Genomic DNA, 15,175 nt, shown 5'->3' with positions numbered 1-15,175 from the left:
ACTCCATTTCACTAGACAGCACCCTCATAATCCAAAGTACAAGCCATAACTTTCGTATATATCCAAACAGCTTCGAACCGAAATATATGTACGTGAACAAATATGTTACCAAATCGTGCATCCAACCCCATATTTCCCTTCGTAAATGCAAAAGACATAATCTCAAAAACGCCAACGAGATGCCCTTGTTGCTTATACTCCGTTGCCAAATGCGTAGTTCGAGTTTTTAGAACCGTCTTTCTTGGCTGAGTATCTTATCAACCATGGGTTTCACGGTAGGCATGTAGCCTTGCATGACTGGGCACCAGAGCGCCTTCTTAAGTCCCAGTTCTGTGGCCATGTAGTACATCAGCCGGTTTATCCATTCCCGTCGGGCTGCAATGTCTATTCTCCTAGGCTCAACTCCATGGTCCAGATGAGGCAAATCTAGCGGGTGATCGTACGGATGTGCAGGGTTGGGGTCGAAGATGTGATTCTTCTTTGCGTTTTGGTCCAAGACCGGCGTGTTCGATGGCGGACTCGCGCCAGGAGATTGGTCGCTTTCCGACTTGGAGCGAATGCTTCGGAGCTCGGAGAATGGCGGTGCTGCTTCGTAGGATTCCAGGGCCGTCGCCGGCTCACTTGAGGAAGACGCGTTGGAAGTGGATGTGGCCAGATGTGGTTGCGAATGGACTGGTGGTGGTGTTGGTAGATGAGTAGCGCTGTGCGGATGCTTGCCTGCATTGCTGTCCGGCACAAGACCTGAGCTGAGTACTGAATCCATCGTACCCAGGGGCCATATGCAGATATAGCCCCGCATACCACATATGTCGGTGGCAGATTTGGTATCTATCGGTACAGTAAAGCTGCCAAGTATGGAAGAACAGTTCTTCTCGATGACCTCGACTAGGCGGGCGGTAGCGACCGAGTGATGCATGCGGAGATTTGCATTACTCAGAGCAGTAGGCATAGACTGACCCGGGGCTTCTTGAGGACGGAAAGATAGGCAAGGGTCCCGGAACCTCAACATCCAATTCAACATCTCGAGCAGATCACGTAGAACAAGTATGCGGCTCGTACGGTAGAAGCCCCAGATCCAGACGCGCTTCAAGCTCGGGTAAATGTGAATCTCTTCCGGCGCGCCCGGACAACCCAAGAAAAGCTTTTGCAACTTGGTGTCGTAGGTGGACCGAGCCTCCGGTGTGTTTGGTGTCATGTGATAGTTCCATGCCGGTGTGACGTTTGCCTCCCAAGCTTCGTAGTCGCTTTCTAGTTCGAGCGCGCTCTGTAAAAGTTCTTGCAAGGCCATGCGGTTGGTTGGTGGGTTTTGACTTTGCTTGGTTTCGTGCCATCTGGCATGTAGCATTGCCGCTCGCCATATTAGACGAATGACAAAGGCGTTGGAGTTCTTGTATAGACTTGGAAGTAATTCGTCTACTTTGACCACATCTCTCGTAGGAATTTGCGGGCGTCTTGCTGCCTGTAAGTTGCCTAATAGCTGTCGCAAGGTTAGCCATAGGCGGACAAAAGGTGTTCATCTGTGACGGCGATTACCAGATGTGCATAGATGACTTCGTAAAGTCTGGCTGATATAATGTCGCTGTAGAACTCCTCAACTGTCCGCAATTGAAGCATAGCATTTGCGCCTTGGTTGTGAGCCAAAAAGGTGCCTTTCCGCTGCACGCTGGTAAGATTCTGTTCATCATGTTAGAATTACGCGTACCATTAAGCTGTACCGAACGGACGTACCTCGTAGATGCCCATCAGATGTACTGAGCAAAGCGCAACATTCGTGGCTGCCTGCTTCTTGTCCGCGATTGCCTTTGTCAACATCGGCAGGGCCCTCCCTACGCATTCCTCACCTAGTGCCTGCGCATGAGAATCATTATAACGATTGGCGAAGTTGACGTAAGATACTGCGTCAACCGCTGTCGCGATCAATGAGTTCTCCGGGGCGTCTTGATACAAGAGCGGGATAAATGTCCACAGGGCTTCATCTGGTTGGTCGGCTGGTCGGTTCGGCGAGTCGGGCAGCACAAAGTCGTACACAAAGCGCTCAAAAGCTCTTCTACGAAAGTCCGGATTGAGCGACGGAGTGATAGTCAGCCGACTTAGATCGATGGTTGCGGACGCAACGCTTGATGATTCTTGAGCCGGGTCATCCACAGAGCCACCAGGAGAATGTACACTACCACTGGAAGAGCGCGTGTCATCCAGATGGGGTGGTGTTGACTCGTCGCTTGGTGGCGTTTTGATATAGGTGTTATTATAGGTGTTGCTGTAGGCGTTGCTACTTTCGGCAACGGTAGCACGTTGGTTTGACTTTGATCGCTTCCGCCATGACTCTTCTGCTCTTTGCGCAGCCGATGCCGTTTGGTTCCGAAAGAGGATGTCGGCTTGGTCTCGATACTTGCATTCATGACCCGCCTTGCTACATCGACTGCAAGCGGGTCTACCCTCATCGCACTACTCTGGCATCAGCCTTGTCCGTATGACCGGCGTTGCCCGGCACGTGGTGCAGCATGAAGAGCAGGGCAATTCGCAGAAGTAGACAGAAAAAGATGCGTACCTTGACTTTACGGGCTCTGCAAGCCTCGCATCCCTTACTGGGTCGGCCACGATAGGACATGCTTATGCTCTGGAGGCGATGAGGCGGTAAGACGAAAGGGCGGCAAGCTCCGCAGTCGCTGCTGTTCAGGCTCAGGTAAGGTTCCTACGAAGCAAACACTAGCGCGGGCATCCGATTGCACAGAACAAAGAACGTCAAGTCTAATAACTATGTCTCCTCTCCGGTCCGCGAATGTGCTGCGTGGTCATCCGAAGGGTCCTGAGCCAGAAAAGGCGTAGCGGCGATCAGGCTGAAACCCAGGCCACGCTTTTACGAGCTTGGAATGGAGCGCCCGGTGACTGGCGGAAGATGGACCATAAAGGTTGAGTGGCAGAGATCGAAGGGCATGGGGTCAGGCCCGGTGCTCGGGAAAACGGTGCTGCATAGTGGGTTGATGTGCCGTAGGATGCATAACTGCGTCACAAGCGACAGGCATCTCTCGTTGCTGACTCAGGACTTAGTGGTGTCTTGGCGCTCAGCGGCCTCCCGCTTGCCGACTGCGACGATGCTGCAACACCAGACGAGGCGTTCAACTCCATGCATGTTTCGAGGCACAGCCAGATAAGATTCAGACTTCTTAGTGTCGAGATTCTTACTCCTTCTGGTGTATCTATCCCCTAATCTATTCTGGACTCCAGTATTAGTCTGCAAGGTCGATGCAGGCCGCCTACTTTCGGAGCGCCTCAAATACGCCGACCAACAACTCCCGATACGCACCCGATCATCGCGAACACGCGATGCCAATGTTTCAACGGTCGTCTAGCAGGGAAAGATGGCATGTCATTTCCAACGGCTCCAGCGTTCGGAGGCCTAAAACCATGACATCAACTTGTCATTGGGCGTTGACAGCAATCAGTAATCGGCCCTCTTCCAACGGGCGACTAGTAAGATTGACTGGACCGCTCCGCGAATTTAAGGTTTGGAAACCACTATGAATTGCAGAGTATTCACCCAAGTCTCTCGACAGCTCGCCTCTACTATGACGTGCCAATGCGCTTGTGTCTTGAACATTGCGAAGTTTTCTCACCGGTGCCGGAAGCATAAAGGGGTAATCGCATACATTAGGAGACTTTGTTTCACGCTACCCCGAGTTTCAATTTCGTCCACATTAACATCTGACAGGTGTCCGCACCAAAACCACAGGAGTAGCGAAGTCAACACAACGCACATGCACAGACAGTAATTTTCAACGACGAGATGCGCTCATGCTATAGCTTCGCCAACAGGTGCCGACCACCATCCTCACTTCCCAACACAATCTCCTCGCTGCGCCAGTCCGGATTGAACGTTACCTTGTTGAGCGGATTTCTGCGATGCGCCATGTCGAAAAGCTCCTCGTATACCCTACCATCATTTCTGCCCAACGCACTGTTCAACAGCCAATCTGGTATCGACCAGGCGTCCACCAGCTTCACCGCATGTGGTCTCAATTCGGCCATAAGGTCGATGATCCCATCCTGCAAGGCAAAGACCGACTCGGGCGGCACGGCGGCCGTCATTGTAAATGAGGAGGCGAATTGGTCGAGGGTGTAAAGCGCGTACAGCTGGAAGCATGTGCGTAGGGCGGGCGATGCAGGCGGAGCTATGGAGGTGAGGCTGTTGTAGAAGTTCGTGACAAGAATATGCTCTGAGTATGCGCGGCTGAGGTTATGAAGTTGAATCATCAGACGTGTCCACGGCTTCTTCTCAACAACACGTGCTTGATAAGCGCGGTAGGAGAGATCAGCCGCACGCCACTGGAACACGTCGACTATACCTTGGTCATCTACAACACCGTCTTCCAAGACGTTCTGAGGTAAGCGATGGTCTTTGTTGCGAAGATAAAACTGGAAGAGCTTGTCCGTTGGATCCTTGGCCGGTGAATCTGGGTCATTGACCGTATTCGACATCTTCTTGATGAGGTACGCAGCAACCTGCTGGGTAATCATCCAGTTGTCGCCCTCCACAGTTGGCTTGGAGAGGTAGTCACCGTTCAGCCCTACCAGCCCACTCCCACCACCGAAGCCATGGCCGCCCATTGCGCGTCGACAGGTCTCGATGCCATCCGCAGCAAGCGTCGTACACAGGCTCTTCAGTCCTGAGCTCGCGCTGTGTAATTCCGCCAAAGGCCCAAAGTCGCCTTTCTCGATATTTTCTCTCGACTTGTGGTACAGCTTGTACATATACTCGCCAGTATAATGCAACGCGAAAGTAGTCGCAAGCAACGGCAAGATCCGTATCTGTACGGTAGGGTAGTCCAGAACCTTCATCTCGCCGTCTGAAGGGTTGGCAGAATCGCGGTCTTTAAATTGTCGCCTGATAGCGCAGTATCGCACAGCGACGGTAACAGCTCGCGCAAGGACTAGCCTTGCATGCATTATGATCTGTCCGCGTACGAACGTCAGACTTCCATATACGACAGCCGGATGACCAGTCCGAGTGAATGCGCCTGTCTCGTCCGAAACCTCCGCATAGCGGCTCAGCATAGCCGACTTAGGTACTCGGAAGTGGTCTAAGAGCATATATCCATTATCCATACTTGCATACCCGTATTTCGGACCGATATCGCCTACCGCGATCCCTGGCAAAGGTTGATGGGTCTTCGCATCCCGAATCTGCAGGATGAAGGTTTGCGGCCCGTGAGAGGCATACTCGATCTTCTGGTCTTTTCGGTCGGCCTTTTCTGATCCTTCGGCTGTGGAGGACGTTTTCGGCAAGAGCAATTGTGCGACCACAATCTATACGCGGCTACGTTAGCGAACGCCCAAGGCAGACATAAAGTTCTGGAACAGTCGCACAAGAAGGGGCTGAATACGTACTGCATGAGTGGCGGTCCTCCCCATCGACCCATTCCACCACTTGCTCGCCGTAAGAGTCGGGCTGTGAATCTCAAAATCCTTCTTTATCGGGTCCCACTTTGCGACGGTCTCGAGGCCGCGTACGTTACTCCCATGGCCTAGTTCGGTTTGTGCATAGCAGCCGATGATGTCGTAGTTGAGGATCTTGGGCATCCAATACTTTTGCTGTTCTTCGGAGGCTTGCTCGCGTACCGTTGTGACTGTGCGATGCGGTGCATGTCAGCTCCCAGCGCCCCGGTGGTACGATTATGCACGACATCTTTCTCAGCTGCAACCTTCCGTTGACTCACCGAACATGCTCATATGCAAGAAGTATGGGCTCATTTCATCAGTCAGGTATTCCGCCATCTGGTAGTCGTCATGGTCCCAGCCTTCTCGTCTCATCAATCGCTGGATGGCTTTCGCTCTTGCTAGGCCAAGGTGGTACCGCTCTGGTCGCGACAGATTGAGCTGCTGATCTTTACTGAAAAGCTTCTCCTTGCTCAACACGCGAAGGACCTTTTCTTGCCGCTTCAGGAAGTCATCACGGCCTAGAAGGTGCTGTGCGAGTTGGTGGACGTCAATGCCCGAGCCGTCGCGTTCGGCTTGGAGGGTCGCTGTGCCATCGTGTGCGGGCTTGAGATGATCGGTGAAGTCTGCCATGATGCGATTGGCTACTCGTCAATTGTTTGCTTGACCAACAGAGTCAGTCGCAGGCGTTTCGAAGCGAGGTGGGCGAGTGCTGTTGAAGCCGACTGAGCACGCCGCCGGGCATTGGAGACAAGCTCGCATCGTGAATCTCAATGCGCCGGCAATAACGCGGAGATGTAAGCTGCATAACTGCCTCGGTATACGCGGATCATGTGTGGTGGACAGAAGCCGTAGATATCGCGCGGAGAAGGTTGATGGCGCAAAGCTGCGGGGCGTCGAAATGCGGGGTCGCAGGGCTCGGTGGCCGTAAAATGGCAGCATTGCTATCGACTAGAAACATCTGACTAACAAACAAACATCACCAAGCAAAGCCGCTCGTTGACACTACGATGCAGATCGGAAAGCATTATAGTATTACATGATAATGGCCAGCGTGATCATGCTACCATACGCCATCAAACCCAAACCCAAACACCAGAAGAGCAACCATTAACGAAATCCATTCCAACTAAAGAAAAACGCCCCCCGATTTTGAGATACCACCCAATGCAAGCTAATTGTACAGGATATCAAATGCCCGACCCAAGTCGTTAACCGAAATACAACACCAGATAATCATACCCTAAACCATCGTTTCGAAACGAAAGACCGTAAGCGTCATCAACAGATTGGTGTAGCGGTGCACCAAACTCGCATTGCCCAGAAGAAGGCAACCACAACATACCAATGAACAAACGATGGGATTCACCGTTCATTCAATCACCGCGTCGGCCCAAGAGCTCAATCCGCCCTCCTCTTCCAGCACGCGCGTCATGTCCTCTTCAGCAAGTCGCACGAGGATCTCAAACGGCGCCTCCTCTTGGTTCGCAGTTTGTCTCCGTCGGGGAAGGAAGATCATGCCGCCATCACCCGGACCGTAAGATCGTCTGATGAACTCGGGTCGACCGGCCAGGGAGTCCTTGCCTAGATCCGTACCAGGTATGCCCCAGCTGATATCAGCGCCGAAGTTGAGCCACGACGAGATGTATATGTCTGAGCCGAACTTCAAGGCCAGTGCGACTTCGGTGTCGGTAATCTGCTCGATTGACTTGAAGAAGGTTAGGTGGCGGTTCACCCATTCGTCGTCGACGTCGAGGATCGTGCTCTTGATGGTGTTTATGACGTTGATGATTGTCGACTTGGTTACACTGCCGTTATTTGTCAGCTGGGGTTCTCAAACTTAATCGCGTTGCTCAAGATTTGGGAGTGCAAGGTTCAGGGCGCCACACAGTGTGACATGCGATCATACGGTAGTAGGGGCTAGACTCACCGGTCCTCTTTTGAGAGGTCTGAGACGTTCATTGTGCCTCGCGAGAACAGCGCCATGTTTCCTGTGTAGTCTGTGGATACCGGAGGTCGTTGCCGTCTTCGCAAGTCCGTCGCGATCCCGATGCTAGTCTCTGTCAACCCGCACTTGGTCAAGCGACTTGCTCTAGCGCGGGTAACATGCGTCCAGACCAGGGCTGCAAGGACGTTGCACATTGTCGGAGGGGTGTTCTCGGGAAACTGGGTGCGTAAGGTTTCCCTGTACTCGCGTACTCGTGATGCTGGAATGACGAAGAGCCTCTGGGTACATTTCGTCTCTTTAGGTAAGGTTTGAAGATACCGGGGTGGACCATCACAGTAGCAGTCTGCGCTGGCGCTGCCTTGGGGTGGCTTGATCTGCTCGTCAACAGCTTTCCGCATCTGGGACTGCTTGTCGGCGACGCTTTCCATGTCTGTTTTGGTCAGTCATAGCTTGAGAATGCAGTGAGGAGTCTTACGCATGATTTTGTGTTCTTCGAAGAGTTGCTGCTTCGAAAGGCTGGAGACGTTCTCGGCAAATGTTTGCCAGAAAAGGGTGACACCGGAGAAGTCAAAGACACTGTGGTGCATATACATCGACAGCACAAGACCGCCAGGTATGAAGAAAGCCTGGGTTCTCATTGCCGGTGCATCGCTCTTGTTGAAGTCTACCTTGCCCTCGCCGTCTCTTGGAATACCAGGATACTCTGCGAGATCTTCCGGCACAAACATCGACGACTCGAAAGCACTAGGTGGCATACCATCTCTTTTGAGTTGCTCGTAGGTGTGTGGAAACTTCTTCTCATGATACGGGATTTGCTTCGATCGAAAGACACGACTCAGATGCTTGCTTGTGATCTCCGCTGGATAGTGGAGAGCAAGCTTACCCGCTTCTCGGTCGGCAAGTGTGAGAGTACCAGCGAGAAAGGGAAATTTGTTGAGTGTGAGGCGGAGCCCAGCACTCAGAGACTGGATGGCATCCTCGGCGAGATTCTGATCGGGAAACTGCGGATAACGTCAATTCCTGTCAACACAACAGACGATTCGGGAGAACATACAGGAAAGATGCACAGAGTCTGTATGTAAACGCGCACTACATTTTGGTCTAGACATGAGAGATGAAACGACTTCATCGGTATGGGCGGAACGTGTGGTTTGGCCAGCATCTCGAGGAAGCGGGGAATGGTGCTAGTGATGGGATCAAAAAGCCGGCCGTTGCGCGATACTAGGGGTAATTCAAGGGACATGGTCGTGGCTTTTGCGTAGTCGTTATATATACCGGAGCGATGAAGAGTCACACATACGACGAATTGGGTGAGCAAACACCCAGGCATGTGAAGCACGAGATGATTTTACCCCCTTCACCGCAAAAGGCCCCATTGAGCTGCGCCTGGTGTGACGGGAGGCATTGGCCCACTACGGGCCGAGAAGGACTATGACCGCATGCGGAAACATCTGTGCGCATAAGCCACGCTCATTCCCGCCTTCCCCGCCTGTCTGCTTATTCGTGATTCACACTCAACCCTTGACGTGCGCCAAACGTGTCTCGTGCCGTCTTCCCCGTCCGCTTTGCTCGACCGTGCCTGAGTTACCAAACCTCGCGTAACGGATGAGGTGCAGCCGATGCGGCAACGTTCAGAGAGGGTTCCCGCCGACAAACGAGATGGGCACGACTAGGACCGTTCGTATGCGTTGCTTTTCCATCTCGCCAATCCTCGCCTTTCGAGGCTGAGGTTAGCGACAATTTGCAGCTCGAAAAACATCAATTTGCTATTCTGTGACGTCTATGCCCCTGGCGACAAGGGTGGGGCGCATAGGAGTTGTCCTTGTTTGTCGACTGTCAAAATCAGGCTGTCATCCACGTCCTTCGATCGTGCTGTCGCTGCGGGACTTGTCGCGGCACAGCGTGACATTCCGATCGTATCTGAAATTGCGGGTTTGGCTGCTCTTCAACCTGAATGGCCCATGTGACCAGGATGCCACGAGGCATTGTTTGATCATCGATACCAAACTAACTGCAGGCAAATCAATACACCGGAAGTGTTGCCTTTCTTTAGTCGGTGTGCGCCTCAAGCAAGGTCAAATTGCAGCCCTATGACCAGGCGCTTGGATGCTTGTGTGCCCGAACCACTTTTGCGACAGAAATGCATCCGCGTTTAGCAGCGCTGAGCGTGTCACGGCAGCCTGGAGGGATCCGCGAGACCAAGGAGCCAGCGCTAGCACATAGTTGCTTTCAACGTCCCAGTCAATGTGAACACGTTTTTCATGACTGCCTTCGACAAACCAGTCTCGCCGCAGTATTGAGAGCTCACCGAAGCTAGCTACCATGGTGATACTCCAAATAGCATCTGACAGGTAGCGGTGTGATGCAGCGCCTCTGAGCAGGCTGTGAGTGTAAACAATGATGCGTCATATGATCGGTAAAGCCTTTGAGGAGACACGTCGCCGGCGGTCCTTCGGTTAGTGGGTCGTTACCAGCGCGAAATGCCAGCAAATACCATCAGCATCGCTAAGAAACAATCAAACAGAACCCTTGTCGGCAGTAAGATGACGAAGATAGATGTCGATGCGGCTGCAGCCATTGTGGCTGACTGATGCAATAAGCCCCACGTTATGTGCGACAGCACTGCCCAATAAGCGACAAGCGCCATGCATGCAGCGCCTTTCGAAAAGGAAATAGCATGCTCTTCTGATCAATCGGGCTCGTTCCAGGCAGCTGCATTGCGGAAATATTTGAGAGCTATCGAAGGCTTCCATGCGCCTTGTAGCCTCTTGCATTGAGGGACTATCTAGGCGACACCGTAGGATTAAGGTTTGTAGGCCGTCGCACAGCGAACGGCGGTATGCAAGACCGGGTAGACGACCCGGAACAGCGTTGGACGGGAGAGAACAACAAATTCGTGATTGAACGTACGGGGGCATAGGCGCCTGAAAGAGTAGAAACTAGGAATGTGGATCGAGTTGAGCTCGATATCATGCAGCCGCGACAACCATGCGACATAGGGAATTGATCGCATCCTTCGTGCAAAATGATGAGATTGTGATACGCGTGCAGTGACACGCTCAGGGCCGGCGCGTAACGGAGACCCCGGAGGTCTGATGTGATGGCATTTGAGAATTGCACGTTGAGTGGTTCTGTCCAAGAAGCCGTGCCGACCGGTCGCAAACCTCTCCGCTAGTCCATGAACGGTGAAGGAGCAATGGCCATCGGCACAACGACTCGCGTGACAGTCCTCCTTTCATGCATCGAACGCGGGCGGAATTGCCGAACGGTGTGTTGAAGCTGTGCCGCATGCAACTAATTGATGCCAACAGTTATGCGAATCTGCATCGCCTTCTTATCGAGATTGCCGGTGACCTTGGGCCATCATTACGGCTACGAGCGTGCGGCGGGGCCTTGCACAGCCATTAGCGCCGGGAGTGAAAGCGTTGCGGGGTTTCGCGGAATACTTCCCCGCGAATCTTGTGATACGATCGGCTAAGGAATCATAATCTTGATGAAACCCCGCATGCGAGTCGTTATATCCGAGTGTTTGTAGCCGGCTCATCATGTAGTACAACACCTTGATACCCAGGTACGAAGAGTAAATACGGAGCATTGGCGGTCAGATCCCAGATGCTTGGGCGGGTACCGAGCAATACGATGATGGAGGACCGATGTTGTATGGTACCGAAGCACTCTGGGCGTAACGTGCTGCCGAATAGTGTAAGCGTATGTGCAGATATGCTTGTGACGTTGTGCTGAACATATCCTAGCCTCTCTTCAGTCGGCTTCTCCGATTTGCCAACCGGAGACCTGAGCGTATAGCTATTGACGATGTTCGGTTGAATTTGCAGAAGACACATCTAGAATTACTCTCGGATGTGCTCGCCCTGAGGGAAAGGCTTCTCGGCATATTGACGAGTGCGACTCGTAAGGCACTAGAAAGACGGGAAGAGGTATACATCGCCGTAATAGCACCTGGAGGCTATGAATACGCAGTAGCGGTGTTGGCGATACTTGCTCTTGGAGCTGCTGTAGTGCCACTGACCCCAGCCCTACCTGTAGAAGAGGCAGTCTACTTCATCGACAAGTCAAGATCAGTGCTGGTTCTTGCCAGCTCATCGAATATGAGGAAATGTCGCGACCTGGAAACCCGGGTTGCATCGGTGAGTAACAAGAGCTTCCAAGCCGTAAGCATTCAGCCAAGGAATTTCTGTCCTACCCTCCATGCTGGAGACATCATCATCTCTTCCGACCGTACTTTGGAGGAGAATGCGCCCGCTGTGGTCATCTTCACCAGCGGGACTACTGGGCCACCTAAGGGTGCAGTTATGCGAAGATCTTTCATCTTTGATTGTGCCCTCGAAGTGGCGGATCATTACCAGCTGACGGAAGATGATGTCGCTCTCCACGTTCTTCCGGTGCATCATGCAACCGGTGCTGGCATCAACTTCTTTCCATCTCTCGTGGCTGGCAGCCTTATCGAGTTTCGCAGCGGAGGCTTTGACGAAGAGCAGATGTGGGAGCGATGGAAACAGGGCGCTTCCGATACCGAACGACAACTGACCGTCTTCTCTGGTGTACCTACTATATACATGCGGATGAGACGGTACTATCAACAACGAATAAGCAAGCTACCCACAGATGAGATAGCGAAGTACGTCGCGGGCGCAAGACAGTTTCGAGCCTGCTTATGCGGAACATCAGCACTGCCGCGGCCGCTCGATGACTTTTGGAAGCATCTGATGAAAAAGCCGATCCTGCAACGATACGGAGCTACCGAGTTTGGGGCTATCTTCAAGATGCGCCTCGGCGACGAGAGTGTCCCAGGAGGTTCAGTTGGTGAACTCGCCAGCGGCGTTGATGTCAAGCTATCCGAAGGAGACGAGGGAGAGGTGCTCGTGAAAAGCCCAGTAAGTCTTATATGAGTCGGGTTGATAGGTTGTGCTAACCAACTTTAGCATATGTTCTCAAAGTACCTGCGTGATCCTGAAGGAACCGCAAAAGCTCATGATCAGGATGGCTACTTCCGAAGCGGCGACATTGCGCGACGTGAGGGCAAATATTACTTCATCATCGGTCGGGTGTCTCTCGACATCATCAAGTCGGGCGGATACAAGATCTCGGCTCTGGATGTCGAGCGCGAGCTGCTGAGTCTGCCATATGTAGCCGAAGCCATGGTGGTTGGTGTACCCGACGAGGAGTACGGGCAACGGGTCGCCGCACTGGTCTCGCTGCAGAATGAGGAAATGTCTGCTCCTTTCTCGGCTTCCAGCGATGGTTCTCAACATGTCTTGACGATCAAAGACTTGCGACGAGATCTACGGGAAAGGCTAGCTGGGTATAAGCTACCCACGCTCCTGAGAATTGCAGATGGGGAATTTCCAAAGACAGTTACAGGCAAAGTGCAAAAAAAAGTTCTTGGGCCTCGCTTCTTCCCTGCAGATTATCATCGGCGTCCAGAAGTACAGGAATGGGACGCGCGATCTCCGAAGACCTTGGCGAAGCTTTGATCTTTCGGGCTTATCGTACCGAACATTATTCTGCGCGTCATTTCGATCGAGATGAATGATCAACGGATGGTCGCCATCGCGCATATCTGATTGTTTGCGGTTCATCGTCGCATGAACGAAAAGTAACTGTACCATTCCATTGCAATGATAGTGGGCCCTTTGGTTGTCATGACGGGACAAAGATCATTGGCAATGGCGCAGGGGCTGCAGAACGTGTTCAAGTAAAGTAGCAAGTAAAATAACATTACACAATTGCAAAAGAGCTTCCTCGTGCTCAGTGTCTTAGCGCACTTATCTTCTTAGTGTTCGTAGTGCCGCTTTGTACGTCGAGGTACCTCCTTGCTTCCTTCGAAGGTTTGCCTGCGGCTTCGCGCGTGGAGGGGCGCCTGATAGCATAGTCTCCACGAAGACGTTCGTTGTCTTCGATAAAGGTGTCCATGGTCTGCTCGTCACAATCAATACTTTGGCAATAGACCTCTTTGCGCGGCCCGTCAATTCTTTCAGCAGATTGCAGAAAAGCGCAATGACCTCATCGGTTGACGATGTTGCGGGGACAGAAGAAATCAGAATATCTAACTCGACAACGATGTATACTTCCCGACATACGTTTTCGAGGGTAGCCCCAAGGATCTCAAGCCACTCCTTCGCCGTGGTAGCGTTGCGAAGCTGCGTGCAGCTTAGCGCCGTCGATTTCTGAGAGTGCGCTGAGTCGCCCAATGTAAGCGCTTGAGCGGCGAGTGACTTGAGAATGTCCAGCGCGTTCGGGGTTCTGGTGGCTCGATCAGACAGTTGTGCGTTTACGGCCCAGAGTGTTGTGATGTTCTTGCTTTTCAACTCTTCAGTTACTCTAACGGCCGCGTCGCGCAACGCCCCTCGTTCTTGGAAAGTACCTTTGACCAGCATGAGTGACGGCTCTGAGAACTCTGCAAACCTTTTCAACGTCTGGGATTGCCAAAAAGCATTTGGAATGTTGACCTGCTGAGTTCGTCGGCGAAGATTTCGTACCATGACGGCCTGGCTGTAGCTCTCAATTGGATCAAATGATGATAGCTCCGCTGCGATTCGCACCATTTCCGAGAACTGCAAATCCGATACCTTGTCGTTTGTATCCACGAGTGAGGATGAATTGATGGCTTGGTGATCTATGTACAGTGAGCAGGCGTAGACCTCGTCATATGAACACTGTTGACATACTGATCATCATGCATCTCATCTCAAGGATGGTGCTTTCAGACCTCTCCATTCGCTCAGCCATCAACTTCACGATCGTGTGCATCTGTCTCAGCTCCACATGAGACCCCGCAATGGCTAGCTGCTCGATATTCCGTGAGCCCGCCTCGATATCTTCCAGAACATCATGGTAACGTAACTCGGCAGGACGCGTAACAGAATGCACGATGTGACGCAGAGTACCCTCTCGGTACCAATCATGGGCGCGGATCAAGAACCGGATGATCTGCGCATACAATGCTTCTACAGCATCTGTCATTCTCGTCGTTGGGTACAAAATTGTCGCTAGTTCAATGCGAGGAAGAGCATCTGCGATACGAGCGAGACCTTTTGCTATACTTGCAATGACACCTTCATGGTTTAAAAAGGCCTTGTTGTTGCGTTGTCAATATTGGATCGATCTCGAGATCTCATGCTATGGTCGGGTCGACTCACTACGAAGAGAAATTTCATTGCGCCCCAAGCCAGGGCCACATATTCCGGATGATGCTGCGCCAGTATGTCGAATATGTTTCCATAATGTATCAAGCGGCTGGAAAATCGTTCTAGCCATTTCCCTGCTTTGTTGCTGCGAGAGGATGCGTAATTATTGCGTGCGATCTTTACGACGTTTTCCAAGCCTTGCAAAGTGGCTGACTGGTTGGCGAAATCGACCTTGCGCTTATCTTGTGTCAATTCAGAAGAAAAATGAAGAGATGCGAGCTTGTATGAGCTGTCTGCACTGCTTCCTGGTGAACTACGAAATGTTAGCGTGAAGGCTAATGCAGCTACGACCTAAAGAGGCGCCTCGCCGCGGGACTGCCCTAGGGTCATGGCGGGATGCATACGTTGTACTAGAACAGCCGACCCATCCTTCACTCAGTTGCTGCTGTTGCGTCGTCATTCTATGTTCTCGTCGTCGGTCTGGAGAAATGACGCAGTTTCTCACTCAGTTTCCAGGCTGCAGCGTTCAGCTGCCAAGCAGGTGGCTTTTGTACCAACCTCGTTGTGGTTAGACCCTGTCGTCTTACCTACAGACTCCTCCCGTCGCGCGGGGTCCTGCTATCTATGCGCTACCATCCTTTCCAGCCTA

The 15,175-nt window shown here is 52.3% G+C and overlaps 5 protein-coding genes across 5 annotated transcripts; 1 reads left to right on the top strand and 4 right to left on the bottom strand.

Annotated features, from left to right (window-relative positions):
• Positions 1-226: 226 nt before the first annotated feature.
• Positions 227-1,705, bottom strand: J4E90_001476 (uncharacterized protein; the record flags this gene model as incomplete). Its single annotated transcript, XM_051431064.1, has 2 exons — positions 227-1,459; positions 1,697-1,705. The coding sequence occupies 2 exons, from the start codon at positions 1,703-1,705 to the stop codon at positions 227-229; spliced, it is 1,242 nt and encodes a 413-aa protein (XP_051294198.1).
• Positions 1,706-3,795: 2,090 nt separating this feature from the next.
• Positions 3,796-6,066, bottom strand: J4E90_001475 (uncharacterized protein; the record flags this gene model as incomplete). Its single annotated transcript, XM_051431063.1, has 3 exons — positions 3,796-5,304; positions 5,386-5,624; positions 5,715-6,066. 3 exons carry the CDS (start codon positions 6,064-6,066, stop codon positions 3,796-3,798), a joined length of 2,100 nt encoding a protein of 699 aa, XP_051294197.1.
• Positions 6,067-6,805: 739 nt separating this feature from the next.
• Positions 6,806-8,624, bottom strand: J4E90_001474 (uncharacterized protein; the record flags this gene model as incomplete). The annotated part of the gene is made up of 4 exons (XM_051431062.1): positions 6,806-7,241; positions 7,364-7,811; positions 7,857-8,382; positions 8,436-8,624. 4 exons carry the CDS (start codon positions 8,622-8,624, stop codon positions 6,806-6,808), a joined length of 1,599 nt encoding a protein of 532 aa, XP_051294196.1.
• Positions 8,625-11,023: 2,399 nt separating this feature from the next.
• On the top strand, positions 11,024-12,873 carry J4E90_001473 (uncharacterized protein; the record flags this gene model as incomplete). The annotated part of the gene is made up of 3 exons (XM_051431061.1): positions 11,024-11,083; positions 11,134-12,273; positions 12,322-12,873. The coding sequence occupies 3 exons, from the start codon at positions 11,024-11,026 to the stop codon at positions 12,871-12,873; spliced, it is 1,752 nt and encodes a 583-aa protein (XP_051294195.1).
• Positions 12,874-13,164: 291 nt separating this feature from the next.
• On the bottom strand, positions 13,165-14,074 carry J4E90_001472 (uncharacterized protein; the record flags this gene model as incomplete). Its single annotated transcript, XM_051431060.1, has 2 exons — positions 13,165-14,015; positions 14,068-14,074. The coding sequence occupies 2 exons, from the start codon at positions 14,072-14,074 to the stop codon at positions 13,165-13,167; spliced, it is 858 nt and encodes a 285-aa protein (XP_051294194.1).
• Between the last annotated feature and the right edge of the window lie 1,101 nt (positions 14,075-15,175).

This window comes from Alternaria incomplexa (genome assembly GCF_024043165.1).
Source record: "Alternaria incomplexa strain BMP 0042 chromosome Unknown scaffold_2, whole genome shotgun sequence".
NCBI lineage: Eukaryota > Fungi > Ascomycota > Dothideomycetes > Pleosporales > Pleosporaceae > Alternaria > Alternaria incomplexa.
This window is presented reverse-complemented; position numbering and strand designations above follow the sequence as displayed.